Here is an 18,078-nt window from a genome sequence, read left to right as displayed (position 1 = left end):
TTTTTTTTTAATTTAACGTTTTTGAGAAAATTGTGGTCTTGAAAAAATTTCATACTTTTGTAAAAGTTTAAATTGATTTGTTAAAAAAGATTTTTTTCCGCTTTGAAAAACACCCCCTCGAAAAATGTATTCTCTATTAATAGTGGAATATGAAATGCTTTGAAAACACCATTTTTTTTTTTAATTTTATTTGGTTTTCAGAAAATTTTGTTTTGAAAAAATTTCATACCCTTGAAAAAGTTTTATTTTATTTTATTTGTTTAAAATTTTTGAAATTTTTTTTTTTTTGTAATTTTAGAAAAACACCTCTTCGAAGAAATTTCTTTTATCTTTTTGAGGAAAATTTGGTTTTGAAAAAATTTCATGCTTTCGAAATTTTTTTATTTTACATTATTTCTTCAAAATTTTTGAAAACAATTTTTTTTATAATTTTCGAAAAACACCCCTTTGAAAAAATGTTTTCTATGTGTCATAGTGGTATTCCATTAACTTTTAGGATTATAGTCAAATACTTACAAATATCTACGCTTTCACAAATAGCAACAATAAACAAATTTCCTCAAAACCAAAAAATTTACTTTTTTTCTAAAAAAAAAATACTAAACAAACAACGTAATAAATTTAGAATTTTGTGTTCACTTGTGTTCACGAAAAAACAGTATTGTTTTTATTGTATTAACTGAAAACCAAAATGTTGCAAAAAATCAAAACAAAACTAAATTATTTTTTTGTGTTCATTTGGTCCATATGTTCCATAAAAAGTTGATATGGTAAATAATATGCAGGGTCTGATACACGCAAATTTCCATTGACCATTATAGTGACAAAATTATCGATCACCAATTCCAACAGGATTTCAAAATCAGAGTTGGAATGAGTTGTTGTGTGGTATACTTCTGAAAAAATTAGAAATAAACAAAATAAATCTAAAAATACAAATTCTAACTTTATCTTGTGTATGTTCTTATTACCTTTGAATTTTTCCAATGAAGCACCATTCATTTTAAATTTTCCAAGAATTTTTTTTATCATTTCGCGTTTCTTTCCTTTTTCATTCGATTCCAACATTTGTTCATAGCCGAAAACATCGTTTGCAAACGCATTCATTTCCATATAGAATTGGTCAAGGAAAGCATTGCTCAATTGAATTGAAACATTATTTTCATTCGAATCATTTGAAATTTCTGTATTCGACTCTTTAATTACAACACGACACAAATCGTTTCACAATAACGAAAAATTCAAAAAAAGTTGTACACATAAAATGAATGTCGATTCGAAACTTACTTTAATCTAAGAATCGAGCAAGTTTTGTTTTGTACAATAATTTGATTTTTTCATTTTTTATATGAAGAAAATATTTAAAAAAAAATTTTTTTTGCTAAAAACCTTCCCCTAGTGGATCCCTATAATATGAAAAAAAGAACGAATAAAATTGGCCTCGTTTCCTCCCAAAAAATTGCGTACAAACGAACATCATTTCATTTTTATATATATAGATAAGAGCATCCTTAAACGCTTTGTCCTCTTATTATTTTTATAAAATGTAATATCGAGTTTCGCATGCGTATTGCCATAATTTTTTGGAACCTCAGTAAAGGTCGTTTACGGATTTCGTCCAATTGATTATTTCTGGTAGCCAATTACTCAATTAAATTAGGTATTCCTTCTCCTAGTCTTTTCTTCGTATCGTTAATAATAATTAAGCAAACCAAAAACTCCAAAATATTCCTCCAAAGTAGTTTCTATGAAGAAAAACCTTCGAAACAGTCTTGACAACTAATTGTCAATTTTGCAGGTAATCTGCTATATGTGAACGGGTAGATTAATTATGTGGATTTATTGCTAATTACTGCAAATTCAACGTACTTTTACTTACTTACTACTTCAAGCTTGACTTCATTAAAACAAATTATTTTGTATGGAAACTATTCTGAAAATTTTTAGAAAAAAAAGTGTATTTTTAACTATCCTAAAACGTATATTGCCTAAATTAAAGAAGTAACCCACCCGGAGGCGAATTTTGGGCTCACTTGGGGGAGAGTAAAATTTCATAAGGAAAAAATTGTAAAAACACGTGACAAAAACAAAACACTTAACAATTTAAACTTTTTTATTCATTATAATTCGTTTACATGATGGTTCATTCATTCCGCTTTTAATGTGTTTAACTTCCATCCAGAATCTATCGATTTCCATATCACTTTTTAAAAATCATTTGGCAAGTCGGACCATTTTCCATTGCGCAAGAATAACTTCTGGATCCCACTCGAAAAGAGCACGCAATTTTTTAAGTAAAAAATATATACAAAGCTGGTTTTCTGTAAATATTCGAAACTGTCTTATTAATGGCAAGTTTTCACTTTCGCAGATTCAAAAACAGTTCCATTTACTTCTGCCAACCATTGGATACAAAACTTGCAATGCTGCCAATTTATACGATACATAGTACAAAAATATTGCCAAATTCTGATATGAATATGCCTAATTCCATAATGTAGTTGAACAATTTCGAATTTCTAAATCGAAGAATACGTCTTTTTTGCATTTGTATCATATAATTCAGTAACGCAAAACTTATTAGTTCATAACGATTCAGGTTATATAATAAATTAATTTCAAACTCTACTTCTTGTATCTTTTCTGTCTATTGTCATTTTCAACTTTTGACAAGCTGAGTCTTTATAACATATAGTACATCTTAAATTGAACCCGAGAGTCTGAAGTAGACCCAGTACGACATCATTGTCTTAAATGAATATGAATGAATTTCAAATTATTTCATTTTGCATTCGAGTTCAGAAAAAAAAACACTATGAAAGGTGCTCGAAACGCAATTTTGTGCCTTTGCTTGCTTCGTCGCTGTTAACAGAAAATGGCTTTTCTATTTAATTTGTGCATAAAACTTGAATACCCAGTAATATGTTTGCATTATCTTTATAGATATACATATGTACATATGTAGATAGAATCTTAGTAGCTTTGGTATCGAGGCTCAGTTAAAATATTTAAAGTTAACGAAAGGAATATATTTTTTGTTTGCTCTATAAAATATAACACTTTGAATGAATATATTTTTTGTTTGTTCTATAAAATATAACACTTTGTTTTGGACTACTTTTCTCTTAACTCTTATTAAGGATATTCGATTTGAGCATGGTGTCCTTTAGTGTTTCCTTGCAATTATAATTCGCAGTTTATTTCGAATTCTCTCGAATCAATACTTATGCTTAACTCTTTGTTTAGCATAAAACAAAAACTACCACGATAGATAGGATTAGTTGTAGCGTATGAAGAACATGTTATTTAATTTTTTTAAACCTATTTGACACTTTATTTTAATCTTTATATTTTGAATTCATTTAGAATAGGTACTATATTATATTTGTGAGTACCTAACACTATCAAATAAGGAATTAATATCTCAATTGTCGTATGCCATGACGGGTTAGATGGGTTTGAGCTGTGCGTGGCTTTTCTGCGCATGCTTTCAATTGCTGGATTCTTAACATTTTTTCTCTGTCAACTGTCAACTCTCTTCTGAACGGTTTTCTTAAATTTGCTCACTTGCTGTCGGTGCTCGACTCGTTTTCATAATATTTTAGTAAGTACATATGTTCAGCAGTTCTCCAAAAAACATAAAAATAATTTACGCAGCTGTTCCGTTTGTGGGCGCATTTTGCTACTTATTCAGTTTCCAGAACGGTTAATTTTTTTAATTCGCTTCAAATTTATTTCTAAATATCATAATAGTGTGATAATATTCACACAGGAAAGTTAGAAAAATTCAAAATTAATTTAAAGCATCTCTTACAAGCAACAAAGTCGCACACTAATTTTTTCATTAGACAGTACGAAAAAAATCAACTTATCGAAAAAAATTATATTACTATGAAATTTAACAGCAGCATTAACCGAAACCCGTATTTAATGACACATTTCGCAAACAAGGGAAACAACAACAAATGGTAATGTCGCTAATACTAACGTTAACTTTGGCGTTAGCTACCATGCAACTTCGCACCGACCACAACTCTAATAATGCGCTTGATTTAGGTGGATATATGATGGTTGCCAGCAACAGCAAATCGCAAGCATCAGCAACAACAATAGTAACGCCAGCGCCAACACTCATTAGTATTGCTGTTAGGTTGCGGTAGCTTTTGTTGTTGCGATTGATATGTACGATTGTTTGTTTGCTTTGGTAAGTTGTGTGAGTATAAAATTATTTCAAAATAAACCAAGTGTGACGACACCATAAATCCAAACTTATTAGGGTCAAGTAGAATAGAATGGAGAAGCACCAAGCCGAACTACTACCCAGTACTGCGCTGCACCATACTACAGGGTGGGCCATATAGCGTTTGCTTTTTGAGAATGGTAACACAAATGACATGTCAAATGTGTTCATAATTTACTTAAAAGTTTGACATTTACGAAATGGGACGCTATACGCTTGAACAAAATTGGGAAATATTGAAAACCTATTTCCAAAGTGATGAGTCTTCTACTCAAACTGCGAGAAACCGAAGATGAACGTTTTTACCGAAAAATCATCTTTTGTGATGAAGCTTATTTTCATATCGGTGGCTACGTCAATAAGCAAATTGTCGGATTTGGGGCTCAGAAAATCCACACGTTACTGTAGAGAAGCAAATGCATCCACAACGAGTCACTGTTTGGTGCGGTTTTTGGTCTGGCGGCATCATCGGACCATTTTTTTTCGAAAATGAGCGAGGTGCCGCGGTTACAGTAAATGGCGAGCGTTACCGTGACATACTCAACGAGTTGTTTCCAAAAATTGAAGAGGATGACATGGACGACATTTGGTTTCAACAGGACGGTGCAACTTGTCACACTGCCAAAGTTACACTCGAACTTTTGGCTACCGTTTTTGAAAACCGAATAATCAGCCGAATCTTGAAAATAAAAAAAAAAGTTTTTTTTTATAGCCGATTCAAAAAGCAAATTTTACATGGCCCATACTATATATTGCAGTAGTATGCTTAAGCGTATTTTGCGTTGAGAAACAACATACAAGCAGATGAAAAACTGTCAGAGAAGGTAATTAGGGACTTGAAAATAAACTGAACAAATTTAAAAAACGATGTTGCAAGCAAATAATGTTTTGAAGGTAATAGGAAGATTGTCCTCTAAATGTGTGCATGTATATGAATGAAACAGTGAAAGTTACCTCATTATTTATTATATTTTTTAATCACAATAAAGTAAAAAAAAACATTCTTTAACATAAAATAACTAGCATTCCCCAGTGGGCTTCGCACCACCATACATAAAATGTTTTTTTATATTGAATCGTGTGGCGTGCTCCCCAATTGGTGTTTTATCGGCTTTTATTATTATTTTGTGGTCATCGGTGTGCATCAGATCGAGTGCCACTTTGAACAATTTCACCAATTCATTGTGTTGATGGAACATTGTTTGCAATTCATTCACGATTTATCTTCTCGTATTCGTCGAAATTGCACAGCGCTGATCTAATTCACTATTCTCATCACCAATAAAATATATTTGCAAAAATTGATGGTCACCATCTGGGAATACTAGCAAAGACCCAGCTCTATGGTATATTTGACCTTGAATCTGTAAAGTTCGAGAAATATATGTAGATAACGGATCTGAATTTTTAAAAACATCGAACACAGGGACGGCACATAAATTAAATATGATATTGTTTATTCTAAACGAAGTAATAACCTTAAACGTCTGCATAAATCCATCTCTTATAATATTTGTAGCTCCAAAAGATGTCATTTTAAATCATGAATTGTATTTTTTAATGTTTAAGAGGAAATGCTTCGACGTTGGTGAATTGCAAGAAACCAATGAATGCAAAGGTTCTGGCGGAAGTTCTAGCACCGGCAATTTGACTTTCCCTCCAGCACAGCACATACCAGGCGTTTAGTTTCTGAATTTAATTGCTTTGCAATGTATACATTCTATATTCATTTGGCCAATGTAGGTATGCATGCTGTAATCAATGGGGGCATCGTAAATGAAAGACGCGCGGTCCATTTGACGTATATCATAAACGGACGTACGCACACGACGGTTTCTTGGTGCTTCACTATTAACCGACTGATTTCTCCGTCTGTGTCGTTGTGTTTCCACTTAATTTCGTCGAACACAATCTTCTTCACTTTGTGATCACATAAAATGTCATAACTCAGGAACAGCTGCACCGATTTCAATCAAACTTCACATAAACCACCTCAAAGATTGAAAAGAACTCTAAAACTTTCGTGTCAATCGGTTCGGCGGCTCTTGAGTTATAAGATTACCAAGGAAATGTAACTTCTTTTTATATATATAATATAGATAAATTTATGAGGGCAAAGCAAAACCAGCGTTTACGAAAGTCTACTTACAGTACAAAAATATCATACCTAATAACTTGGGAAAACATTACATCATCCTATATATTGTGTATTAGTTGGTCGACTGTTTGCATCAGCAATCAAGACAACTCAATTTGTTAGCTCTACAGATGTATTACTGTTACAGACTCTTTGAGTACAACAGCGCTAGAACCAGGTTTCTCTAATTTCTCTCTTTTTAAATCTACGGTTGGTGGTGGAGTTTTTAATTACCTAACGGCATAGTAAAACAGCGGATCCTTAGCAATATATGCCGAGTGTTTCAGATCATTATCTTGTTGAAAGATCCAACCTGCACGAAGCTCCAAATTATTCACCGAAAGTTTCAAATTATGTTCCAGTAAAGGTTCGTATTTATAACATTAACGTTACTCTCAATAAATGCTATTCTTTCAACTCCAGATGAGGCAACAGCAATATTTTTTTCTTCTAAGCTTTTGCCATTCAATCCCTGCTAAATATGTAATATTAAACTTTGACTCATTTGTAAGCGAAACTTTTGCCAAAAATCGATCCCCTTTTCTTTATGCGTAGTGTTCTACAGTGGAAACTATTATTGTTCAATGGTCTTCGAATTGTTCTTAGGTAGACACATTTTCTGACATACTTGCTACGTGTGCTGAGGTTTACTACTTTGAATCATTAACGTTTGGGTATTTGCCCTTTTCTCTTGAGGTATCAACACATTTTTTAATAAACTTTTTAGTAATTTATTTATTTACTACTACGCTTTTCCAACCTCTCATAAGGGATGATTGAATTTGGTGATAAAACATACGACTTAGGCTTTGTCCCGATTAAAAACAAAAACTTGAACATTTGGAAAAGCCCTCCAATTAGCCAATTACCAAGTCCGCTTCTTTGTCTATATGGAAACGATTTGTATAAACAAAGAGCAAAGCAGAGATCATTAAATTAACAAAATCAGATCTAGAATTACAACATCCCGCAGGAGCAATTGTGGGTTGAAATGCAAACAAATAAAAAGATAATAAAGTGAAAGAAAGCCAGCGGCTAGTACTCCGGTGAATAATCGAGCAAAATCCATATTCGAATTTCGCCAATGGTACGTGATGCTCTCATTATCATGGCTAATGTTGGTGGTGCTGCCAATCGGCCTGTTGCCATTTTATATACATCGCAAAACAAATCATTAAAAATGAAGTGGTGTTGGTATCACACCTATGCCTGTTCATACAAACAAACACTACACTTGTATTCATAAGCTCACTCTGCCACTCGTTGTTCGACGCTCACTTTCAGTGTTGCCGCGAGTGGAAAATAAAAATGACTAAACTTTGGAAAAAATAACCAAAAAAATAGCCAAATTTTTAGTTAGACATTAAAATTGCTTACATGCTTATATATGCATATGTAAGTAGCTACAAAAGTATTTTGAACAAATAATGAACATTCCTTTAAGCATATATTTATGTGCATACATATATATGTGTGTGAATATCAACAAATAATATTAAGTTGAAAAAAGCATATATGGCATGCATTATTTTATGCATTTCGTAAAAACAAGTCTAAATACGTCTTGGGCCATCCCAAGCGACAAAATACGGAAAGAAATATTGATTAAAAATTCAAAATTCAAACGATTCTCCAGGAGTCTATATTTCCCCACTAAATTATTTTTTAGCAGTTCCTTTGGACGCATTATTTCTTGAAAAGTTTTTATCTTCAATTTATATAAGAGTTAGCCTTAATATTTGTAAGTTCCGAAAACTTTCGTTCTTTACCAATCCATTTGCAGACGTTCATTTTCGGAAATGCAAAAGTAGCTGTCATTTACTCCTGTCAACGACTGGATACAAAATTTGCAATATTGCCAATACATAGGATACAATTCAGAGTACAAATATACCTATTGCCTGAGTGTGAAATGAAAATGCCAAATTTCATTGTCTAGTGAAACAATTTGAACTATGCCTTTTTACGAAGCTTCTCCAAAAAATGACCATTTTCGAAATATATTATAATAACCTAGTAACCAGGATGTTTTGTAAAGAAATAAACAACAAATTTTAAATTAAAATAACTAAAACGGCAACGCTACTCATTTATCCCGCTGTCAATAGCCCCTGTCGTTGTTGTACCAGCCAGCTGCAGTTCTCTTGTGCCACCGTTGTTGCCATCACTTCATTTGTTGACTATGCTTGATTTTACGTTTGTTTCCGACGAAGCAAAATCTAAAAATAAACATACACAAGGCTATCATAAGCGTGCAGGGGGGAGTGGGCGTTGTAATCTAAACTGAAGTATTAATTCACATAGAAGTATTAATAATTTTTTTCTTATTTACAAAAATGAATTGAAAGGCGTACTACATCAATTTCAATGTGTAAAACAAAAGTATTTAAAAGATGAGAAATCGAAAATATAGGATGTGGAAAGGAGGCTATTCACAGTTGGAACCCTCTTCCAGACGCCCGTGGGCAGACAACAATCGCATGGTAATCAGTTGTAGTGAGACAAACTAGCAAGTGGAGAGAAAGTTAAATACATGTTTTAAAATTATTGCGGAACGTATTGGTAGAGGAACAGCAGATGGTGCCTCGCAGATGCTTGCTGTTGCAGTGGTCGTTAGCATAATTTTTGATGAGGTGTTGCTCACGGAGGGAGATTCGTGTTTTGCTATCGCCGTTGCTGTGGCGTACTTAAGTACGCGCGTCTCTACCATGATGCGCCAATAACGGTGTAAATTTTAACTAGTAATTGCATTAAAAACGAAAACTTGTATCAAAAACAATAGCAACTGGCTAAATAAATAAATAAATACAACTTAAGTGAAGGGTCTTTACTATGTATGAATGAACTATTTATGAATATCCGATGGTATTCATGAGAGATATTGGACAGTTGACTACTTTCTAACAATCACCTAATTCCTCGGAAAAAGATTTCTCGTTATTTTTGAAAGTTCTCATTTCATTAATCCCCACAAACTGCTTTAATTTAAGAATCTATTAAATTTGCAATCTGCGTAGGTAAGTCGGATAATTCTTATTACTGGTGGTGTAAATTCTCGTTTTAATTTTTATTGTATACTCCGGTTTTAAACAAGAAGAGTTAAAATTGAGTAATGGAGTTAATGTAAGTAGAGCAAGCTGACAAGGAAAAAAATATTTTCATAAAGTTTCACGTCATCGTCTAGAATTCAACTAGGTTAGGTTAGGTTAGGTTGAAGCGGTTGTCCTGTGGGACACACTCAGGCTCATAGCCCATTGTGATGCCGCGTGGGGAGCTTGTCCCTATCTCTCCTAAAACCAGTGTGTCTTTTTCAAAAATTTTAAAATATCTCTGATTTTTATAGTACTGAGGTCTTCTAGCTCATTAAAAAATGGTCTACCCAGAATAGTAAACCTGCGTCTGGAGAGAGCAGGGCAGTGGCACAGTAGGTGCGAGATTGTCTCTTCCTCGTCCTCATCTAGACAACTTCTACAGAAGTCATGTGTTTGCACACCCATCCTTTGGGCGTGTCTGCCTATTAGGCAGTGCCCCGTTATGACTGAGATCAATGTGCTAAGACTGTGTTTATTTTGGCTTAGCAGAGATTCTGTGCGTTTAGCATTTAGAGTCGGCCAAAGTAGACGGGCGATTTTGCAGGTTGCTTCATTTCGCCATCTTTCGTTTGCTTTCTTTACAATTTCTTCAAGGATGTGTAGCTTACATGTTTGTAAGGGTATCCCTATGTCATTATCTATGCGCTCTTCAGACAGTTTAGTGCCGAGTCTTGCTAGTTCATCGGCTGTACAGTTACCCTCAATGTCGCGATGGCCAGGAACCCATGTTACCTTTAAGTGAAATGACTCAGCCATCTCGTTAAGAGATGTGCGGCATTTCATGGCTACCTTGGAGGTTGTCGACTGTTTTGTGAGGGATTTTATCGCCGCTTGGCTATCAGTGAAAATGTAGATATCATTTCCGGATATCGCATCACACTGTATCAGTGTCGCGGCTTTTATTATTGCCATCAGTTCAGCCTGAAAGACACTGCAGTAGTCGGGGAGCCGAAAACTGAAGGAGATCCCCAGATGCTCAGAATATACACCTCCGCCCACCCTGCCCTCGAGCTTTGAGCCATCTGTGTAAACATGGATGGACTCGCCCTGTCTCACGTCGTCCCGTTCCCACTCTTCCCTTGAGGGTAGGAGGGTCGTAAACGATGTAATGGCAAGTATAGGCGGGAGTGCATAGTCCACCAGTTCGGGAAGCCCTAGAGTGCCAGCCAGGATTTTACCGTGGCCATAATCCGTGTTTGACCACTTGTTTAGAGTGTTCAGCCTTATTGCCGCACTGCGTGCGTTATATATTGCCTGCAGATCTACCGGAAGGAGGTTTAGTATCGCATATAATGCTTTCGATGGTGTGGTTGACATGGCACCGGTTATCAGAACAGATGCTAGCCTTTGCACCTTGTCAAGTTTCTTGATGTTCACACCCTTCTGAAGGGCATCCCACCATATTACTATACCGTAGTAGAGAATTGGCCTAACCACTGCTGTGGAGAGCCAATGTATCATTCTGGGTTCCAATCCCCATTTCTTCCCAATAAGCCTGCCGCAGGAGTACATTGCGGTCATAGCTTTTCGTGCTCTGTCTGCGACTGTGAGCCCCCAATTTAGCTTCCTATCTAGTATAAGTCCTAGATATTTTGCCCTTTCTATTACTCTAAGTGGTTTCCCTCCTAGGAATATTTGTTGAAGAGTAGGTGTTTTGTGTTTCCTACTAAAAAGTATCAGATCCGTTTTTTCCGGATTTACCTCTAGTCCTCGACTTTTACACCAAAGTGATAGTCTGTTGAGAGATCTTTGTTGGAGGTCACATAATGTTGGAAGGTGTTTCCCCGAGATTGCTATTACAATATCATCGGCATATGATATTATTTTACCTCCAATTTTTTCCAGTTCTTGTAGAAGATTGTTGACAGTTAGGTTCCACAGAAGTGGAGAAATTACCCCACCTTGGGGTGTACCCCTGATCGGAAATTTTTTAACAAATGTGTCACCCAAATTTGCGTTTATCGTTCGCCCAGTTAGCATTCGTTCTATAAACGAGACTATTGCATTGCTTACTCCCATTTCCGTTAGCGAAGTGGTAATTGCTTCCGGATATATGTTATTGAAGACACCCTCGATGTCTAGAAAGGCAGCGAGGGTAAATTCTTTGTAGTGAAGTGATTTCTCGACTGTGTGAACTAGCTCATGGAGCGCTGTTTCCACTGATTTGCCTTTGCTGTATGCATGTTGGGAAGGTGATAGTTTGTCGCTAATCCTTCCTTTGATATGCACATCTAGCAACCGCTCTAAAGATTTTAACAAAAAGGATGATAGGCTGATTGGCCTGAAGTCCTTCGGTTTCGTATGTGTGGTTTTCCCTCCTTTGGGAATGAATACCACTTTTACTTCTGCCCATTTCTTGGGGATATAGTTAAGACGTATCGCTGCCTCAAAAATTAAGGCGAGTGTAGGTGCAGTCATATCTTTTGTGTGTTGCAAATCAGCGGGAATGATTCGATCAGGTCCCGGTGATTTGTAAGGTTTGAAGCTGCCAATGGCAAGTTTTATGTTGTCCTCCGTTATGAAATCTGTTCTCGCAGTGAACTATAGGGTGGGTTCTACTGTCTTCGTTGCAGAGACAACCTGGAAAGTGCGTCTGCATTAGTAATTCTAGTGTTTCTTCACTGTTGGTTGTCCAGTTGCCATTCTCTCTTATGAGGTAGCTAGGGTTACTGGGACTTTTTGATACTACTTTCCGGAGTCTACTGGTCTCCGAAACGCTTTCTATATTTTGACAGAAGTCTCTCCAAGACGTCGTTTTTGCTGCCCTTATGGCATACTTAAATCTACGCTGGCATTCTTTGTATCTGTCCCACGAGTTGGTTCTCCTCGCTTCGTTATACATAGTTCTGCATTCCCTTCTGAGGTTTGCTATATCAGTGGACCACCATGGAGGTTTCGGTTTTCCTCTTCTTGTTCTCTGAGGACATGCTGCTTTCGCAGCTTGTTGAAATGCTGAAGTCAGCCCATCAACCACTGAGTCGAGCTGTGGCTCGGAGTTAATTGTGTATGTCGCTGCTGGGAGATTGCTGGATAGCGTGGATTCAAACATCCCCCAGTTTGTGCGTCTGCGGTTTATAACCGGCTTGAACTGCTTGGTTGGCAATAAAATGGTGTACGTTAAGTACCTATGATCTGAGAAGGAGTTGTCTGTAGACATTCTCCAATCCTTTAAAATTTGGGACCCTCGTTCATTGACACACGTGATGTCTAGAACTTCACTTCTCGTGGTTGTTACAAAAGTGGGGGTATCCCCTATGTTACTATATTAATATAAAGATTGTTACACATAATGAATTCAAAGATGTACTCACCACGTGCGTTTGTGTCTGAACTGCCCCAGACATGATGATGTGCATTAGCATCTGCTCCCAGTATGAATGGGGTGCCACATCTTGATGCTTCATGAACTGCGTCTCTTATGAGTTGTGATGGAGGTGGTTGCTCCGCGTCGTGTGCCATATAAGATGAGGCAAGCCATATCCTCCTTTCGCAGGACTCCACTGCCGTGATTACGTTATCCGCATCGCTAAATTGTATTAGTAAATATACATTAATACATTTCTTTGCTAGTATGCACGACCTGTGTTTACCTTTGTCAGTGACATAAACCAATTTGTACTCTCTGCTGCTCAAACCGTTAACCCGATCTTTTACGACCTATGATTCTTGGATGAGCACGATATCCTCTTCTCTTTCTGCGAGACGGAGGATGAGTGCGGCTGAGGCCGCCTTACTGTGGTGAAGATTGATTTGTACAATCTTCACCATCGCTATTGTAGGTTATTGAAGGGCAGCCAACCACGGTTTGGTCTGCGTTCTCTTCATCGGATATAGGGGGGGAGAGACTCCTCATCCTCCATAGCAGAGAGATCGGAGTATTCCCCCTCCATGTCCTCTAAGGTAACCCTTTCGAAGAGTTCGCCTACCATGCCGGAGTTGGAAGCCACCTCATCGTTGTCTGTGACAACCTCGTTTGCTTCCGCAGATGAAGTTATATTTTCTGCGGAGGTGCTCTTGCTAGCTACATCCTGTCTGTAGACATGGAGAGTCAGCGTTGGGGATTATAACGGCCAGTCTCCTCTTGCCGTCCACTTCGCCAATCTTTGCTACCTTCCAGTCGCTGGTAGGTAGTTCGGGGTTGCCTAGCTTTATTAGATCCAGGACTTCCTCTGGATCAGAATGGAAGTCTGGTATCCAGGCTCTAGATCTTGGCCGGTTGGGAATGTCTTCTCGGCGGACCACATCAAGGCGGGCCCCCGGCCAAGGTTCCCCTATGCGATTAATCGCTAGGGTGTATAGGTCCACGGAACGTTGTTCAGCGCACCTTATTAATTTGACGCGGGATTGAAACTATCCCGCATCCGAGCAGCTGGGTGGAGGTCCTGGATTTTCTTTCAGGATGTCCCTATACACCTTCCAGAGGCTCCTATTGATTAAGTCCCAGTTTGTTTGAGAGATCGGACCATCATGGGAACTGCGATCAATCACTGCCCGTACATGGCTTCCTTTCGCTACTTCCGCGAAAGACCTCTTCGGCGTGACTTTGGTCATTTGAGTGGCGGACACCTTGGTTCGTTTGGCTTCAGCCGATGTCCCTTCACTCGATCTCTTCCGCTTGCCTTGTGCGGAGTCCATTTTGGCCTTCTCCCGGTGTTCGGTAATGAAGGCTTCAGCCCACGCCTTGGAGTCTGACTGTTCCTCCGTCAGATCCTCTTCTCTAGTGTCCTTCAGTCTCTTCAGGATTCTGAAGGCCGATCGCCTGGTACGATAGTACCTTTCTGACGCACTTATTTGCTTCCGGGGGTGGGTACTACCCGGAGCAGTGATAGTGCCAAAAGGGCAGACATCGGAAGCCATTGGCTTAGCCATGTGGTCCGATGCTGCCGACGTTGATGGGGGTGTTTCTCCTTTCGGAGTTCCCGTGCCACCTGGAGTGACAGGGACAGCAAGGTCTGCTTGTCTTTTGACAGGGCAGCTCTTGCTTCCCAAGGATTTTGTTGCGAGGGGGGGTCTATTGCTGGCACCAGACGTCGATGGAGTGTCATCCTCAACTTGTCTTAGGACAGGGTTGGGATTGTGAGTGAGAGGTCTCGCTGCCGTAGAGGCAGTCCCTGAAGGGACGGAGCGGGAGTTAGGCCCTGGCTTGGCCACAGGCTTCACTCCGCTTACATTAGTGGTCTTCCTTATTGAAAGACCTGACCTTCCTGAGGGATTTGGTCTTGATTTGTGGGTGCCTTGGTTGTCCGAGGCTAGGTTTTTTTTTGTGTTCATTTTTCATTTCATAATCGTCCGCACTGCCCGATTTTTTAGCTATTATCTTTTTAACCAGTTGGTTTAAACAGCTGACGCACGTTTCGTGTTTTGTTTCACTTTCAAACATTTTCAGTTTGGTCTATAATTTAACCATGAACCGTCTTACAAACGAACAACGCTTGCAAATCATTGAATTTTATTATAAAAATGCGTGTTCTGTTAAGAAAGTTTATCGCGCGCTTCTTCCATTTTATGGTAAATTTAATCGACCCACTGAAGCGGCTATTCGAGCTTTTGTGACTAAATTTAGAACCAAATTTACATTATTGAACATCAAACCACCAACACGCTTTCGTGGAGTGCGAACTGAAGAAAATGTAGTACGAGTATCGAGCTGTATCGGTCAGTGTTAATGATGACCATTAATTATCGATTCGCCGCCGTTCGCAGCTTGGACCTCTGCAACTCAATAACGTGAAAAATTTTGCAAAAGGATTTAGATGTGAAGCCTTTCAAAATACAGCTAGTGCAAGAATTGAAGCCGTCGACCTACCGCAACGCAGGATTTTTGGTGAATGGGATCTTGGAAAGTTGGCCGAAGATCCACTTTTTTATCGAAAAATTGTGTTCAGCGACGAAGCTCATTTTTGGATCAATGGGTACGTAAATAAGCAGAATTGTCGATTTTGGAGTGAAGATCAGCCAGAAGAATTGCAAGAGCTACCAATGTATCCAGAAAAGGTCACAGTTTGGTGCGGTTTATGGGCTGGAGGTATCATTGGACCGTACTTCTTCAAAGATGCTGCGAATCGTAACGTGACTGTGAATGGTGAGCGCTACCGTGAAATGATATCCAACTTTTTTTTTGCCCAAAATGCAAGAGCTTGACTTGCATGCAGTGTTCGGACTTCTACCACTAAAGTGGTAGATATACCACTTTTTTCCGAAAATTTGAATTTCTACCACTTCTACCACGCAAGCTTAAAAATCTACCACTTTTTTCAACTTTTGAAGAAGTCAATCTTTTTCACACACTATTTTCCAAAATATTATTATATGCAATATTGCAGAAAACGTGCCTGCAACGACTGAGTCGTCAAATAATAATAAGCCGACAAAAAAGAAATCTAAGTACAATCAAAAATAAAAGCAGTAATGGGAAGATGGTCGGGAATGGCTAGAAAATGCAGACTTTAAAGCATTCTGTAAATATTGCAAAACGTTTCTTGCAAATGATGTAACATTATTAGACCGGCATGCTAATACTAAAAAGCATATGAACGCAGTGAACACAAAAGACCAGGCCCGGCTGAAGCAAATCACCATTTCGGAAAGTGTTGAAAAAAATTCAGAAACTACACACCAATCTAAGGAACTTGCGATGGTTATGTACTGTGTGCAACATTCTCTGCCATTTACGTTGATGAAATCTTATGTGAAATATTATATTTATGTTTGTTATTAAATAAATAAAGCATATTTAAGTTTTACCCTAAATCTACCACTTTTTTCATAAATCTACCACTATTTTTTTTTAATTCTACCACTAAACGAAAAAAAAAAGACCGAACACTGCATGCATGCCATGTGGTTTCAGCAAGACGGTGCCAGATGCCACACAGCACGCGTAACAATGGACTTGTTGAGAGGCGAGTTCGATGAACATTTTATTTCACGTTCGGGACCTGTCAATTGGCCACCCAGATCGTGCGATATAACGCCTTTAGATTATTTTTTGTGGGACTATGTTAAAGCTCATGTCTATTCAGACAAGCCTGCTTCAATTAACGCATTGGAAGACAACATTAACGCATTTATATATGAGATACCGGCCGAAACTTTGGAAAGAGTTATCCAAAATTATACTAAGCGGGTGGACCATTTGAAGCGCAGTCGCGGTAAACGTTTGCATGAAATACTAATATATATATCTATAATGTATAATACTATCGATTTAAATAAAAATGTCATGCATTTTTCTCAATTTTACGTGTGTTTTTTTGAAAAACTTTCCTATCACCCTTTATTTAGTGAATCCGAAATGAGTATCCAAGTCCAATCATTCCATTTATAAATATCAATCAACTAAAGAAGTCACGGCCGGAACATCCGGGAAGGATGAATTTGTTGTTGTTTTTGCTGTTGTAGCAGTATACCTTGCACTGTCAGTGTAGTGTAAATCACCGGCCTTCTTCGTCCAGTTCATCTAACGGTAAACTGTTTCGACAGGTTGGGTCCAGAGGGAGAGAGGTGTTAGATGAGTGGATTTGATGGGGCATGTGAAAAGGTGGTTAGTGTCGTTTATTGTGTGTCTGTACACTGTCCGGTCCACACATGTGTCTGCATGGGTGGGACCTGCGGTAGCACCCTAACAGAAACTGAGCAGTTTGTTGTGCTCCCTTCGTCGGGTAGGTGTTGAAGTGGGGACATCAGTGGGCATCCCGTCGCAGTCCGAATGGCAGTGTTTTGATAAGTCTGAAGCTTCGTCCACTGCAAATCACTAGCTCCAGGCGACCAGACTAGCGCAGCATAGCTTATAACCGGCCGGCCAATTGTCTTAAATGTCGATAGCAACATTTCTTTGTCTTTGGCTCAAGTGCTGCCGGCTAGCGATTTGAGGAGCGTTTTGCGATTTTGGACTTTAGTGGCAATAGCGGTTGTATGCGCTAAGGTATCTTCCAAGATTTTGAGGTTATTAACAGTCGGCATTGGTATGTCGTCGACTTTTACCTTAATTTGCAGTTTGACCTCCTTTGTCCAGGTGGTGAAGACGGTCGTCGTAAACTTTCGTGGGGGAAAATTGTAGGTTCCTCACAGTGAAGAAGCGCGAAAGGCAGATGTGGTAGTCGTTTACTTTGGCGCACAAGTCATCAATGTCATTGCCCGACTCCATTATCGCGCACTCGTTGGAGTAGGAGACCAGGGAGACTCCCTCTGGTGGTTGGGAGGGTTTCGAGATATAGAATTCAAAAAGCAAACGTGAGAGGACGCCACCCTGCCGAACTCTTTGCTTTATTTCCCTCTGTTTAGAGATTTGGTCTCGAAATAGTACTGACGAATGACGACCACTCAGATAGTTCGCGGTCCACCCTTCAGCCCTGGCGGGAGTGTCGACTGTAAAATCTAGTAGACCTGGCTAACAGTGTCGAAAGCCTTCTTCAAGTCCAACGCTGGATAGGACAGTCCTCTCGCAGGGGCGGTTTTGGTTAAGCCCGCAGATAATCTACTGGGGACAGGTGTTTCGTGTAGAGTGGGAGTAGAAGGGCTTCAAGTGTCTTCTCTGCTGGGGAAATGAGAGTTATCGGCCGATAAGAATCCCCTTGGTTGGCGGGTTTCCCAGGACCCAGCTCTTTCAA

At 38.4% G+C, this 18,078-nt stretch overlaps 2 protein-coding genes across 5 annotated transcripts in view; one reads left to right on the top strand and one right to left on the bottom strand.

The window, feature by feature from the left end:
- LOC128868345 (neurogenic protein mastermind) overlaps positions 1-18,078 on the top strand; it is a 204,116-nt gene that overhangs the window by 130,996 nt on the left and 55,042 nt on the right. The window lies entirely within an intron of this gene.
- Positions 629-1,291, bottom strand: LOC128868352 (uncharacterized). Its single transcript, XM_054110346.1, has 2 exons — positions 972-1,291; positions 629-896 (listed from the first exon to the last, which is right to left on the bottom strand). Exons 1-2 carry the CDS (start codon positions 1,111-1,113, stop codon positions 721-723), a joined length of 318 nt encoding a protein of 105 aa, XP_053966321.1. The 5' UTR covers positions 1,114-1,291; the 3' UTR covers positions 629-720.

The sequence above is a fragment of the Anastrepha ludens genome, chromosome 6 (assembly GCF_028408465.1).
Source record: "Anastrepha ludens isolate Willacy chromosome 6, idAnaLude1.1, whole genome shotgun sequence".
In the NCBI taxonomy this organism is placed as follows: domain Eukaryota; kingdom Metazoa; phylum Arthropoda; class Insecta; order Diptera; family Tephritidae; genus Anastrepha; species Anastrepha ludens.
The sequence above is the reverse complement of the archived record's forward strand: the minus strand, read 5'-3'. Positions and strand labels throughout refer to the sequence as shown.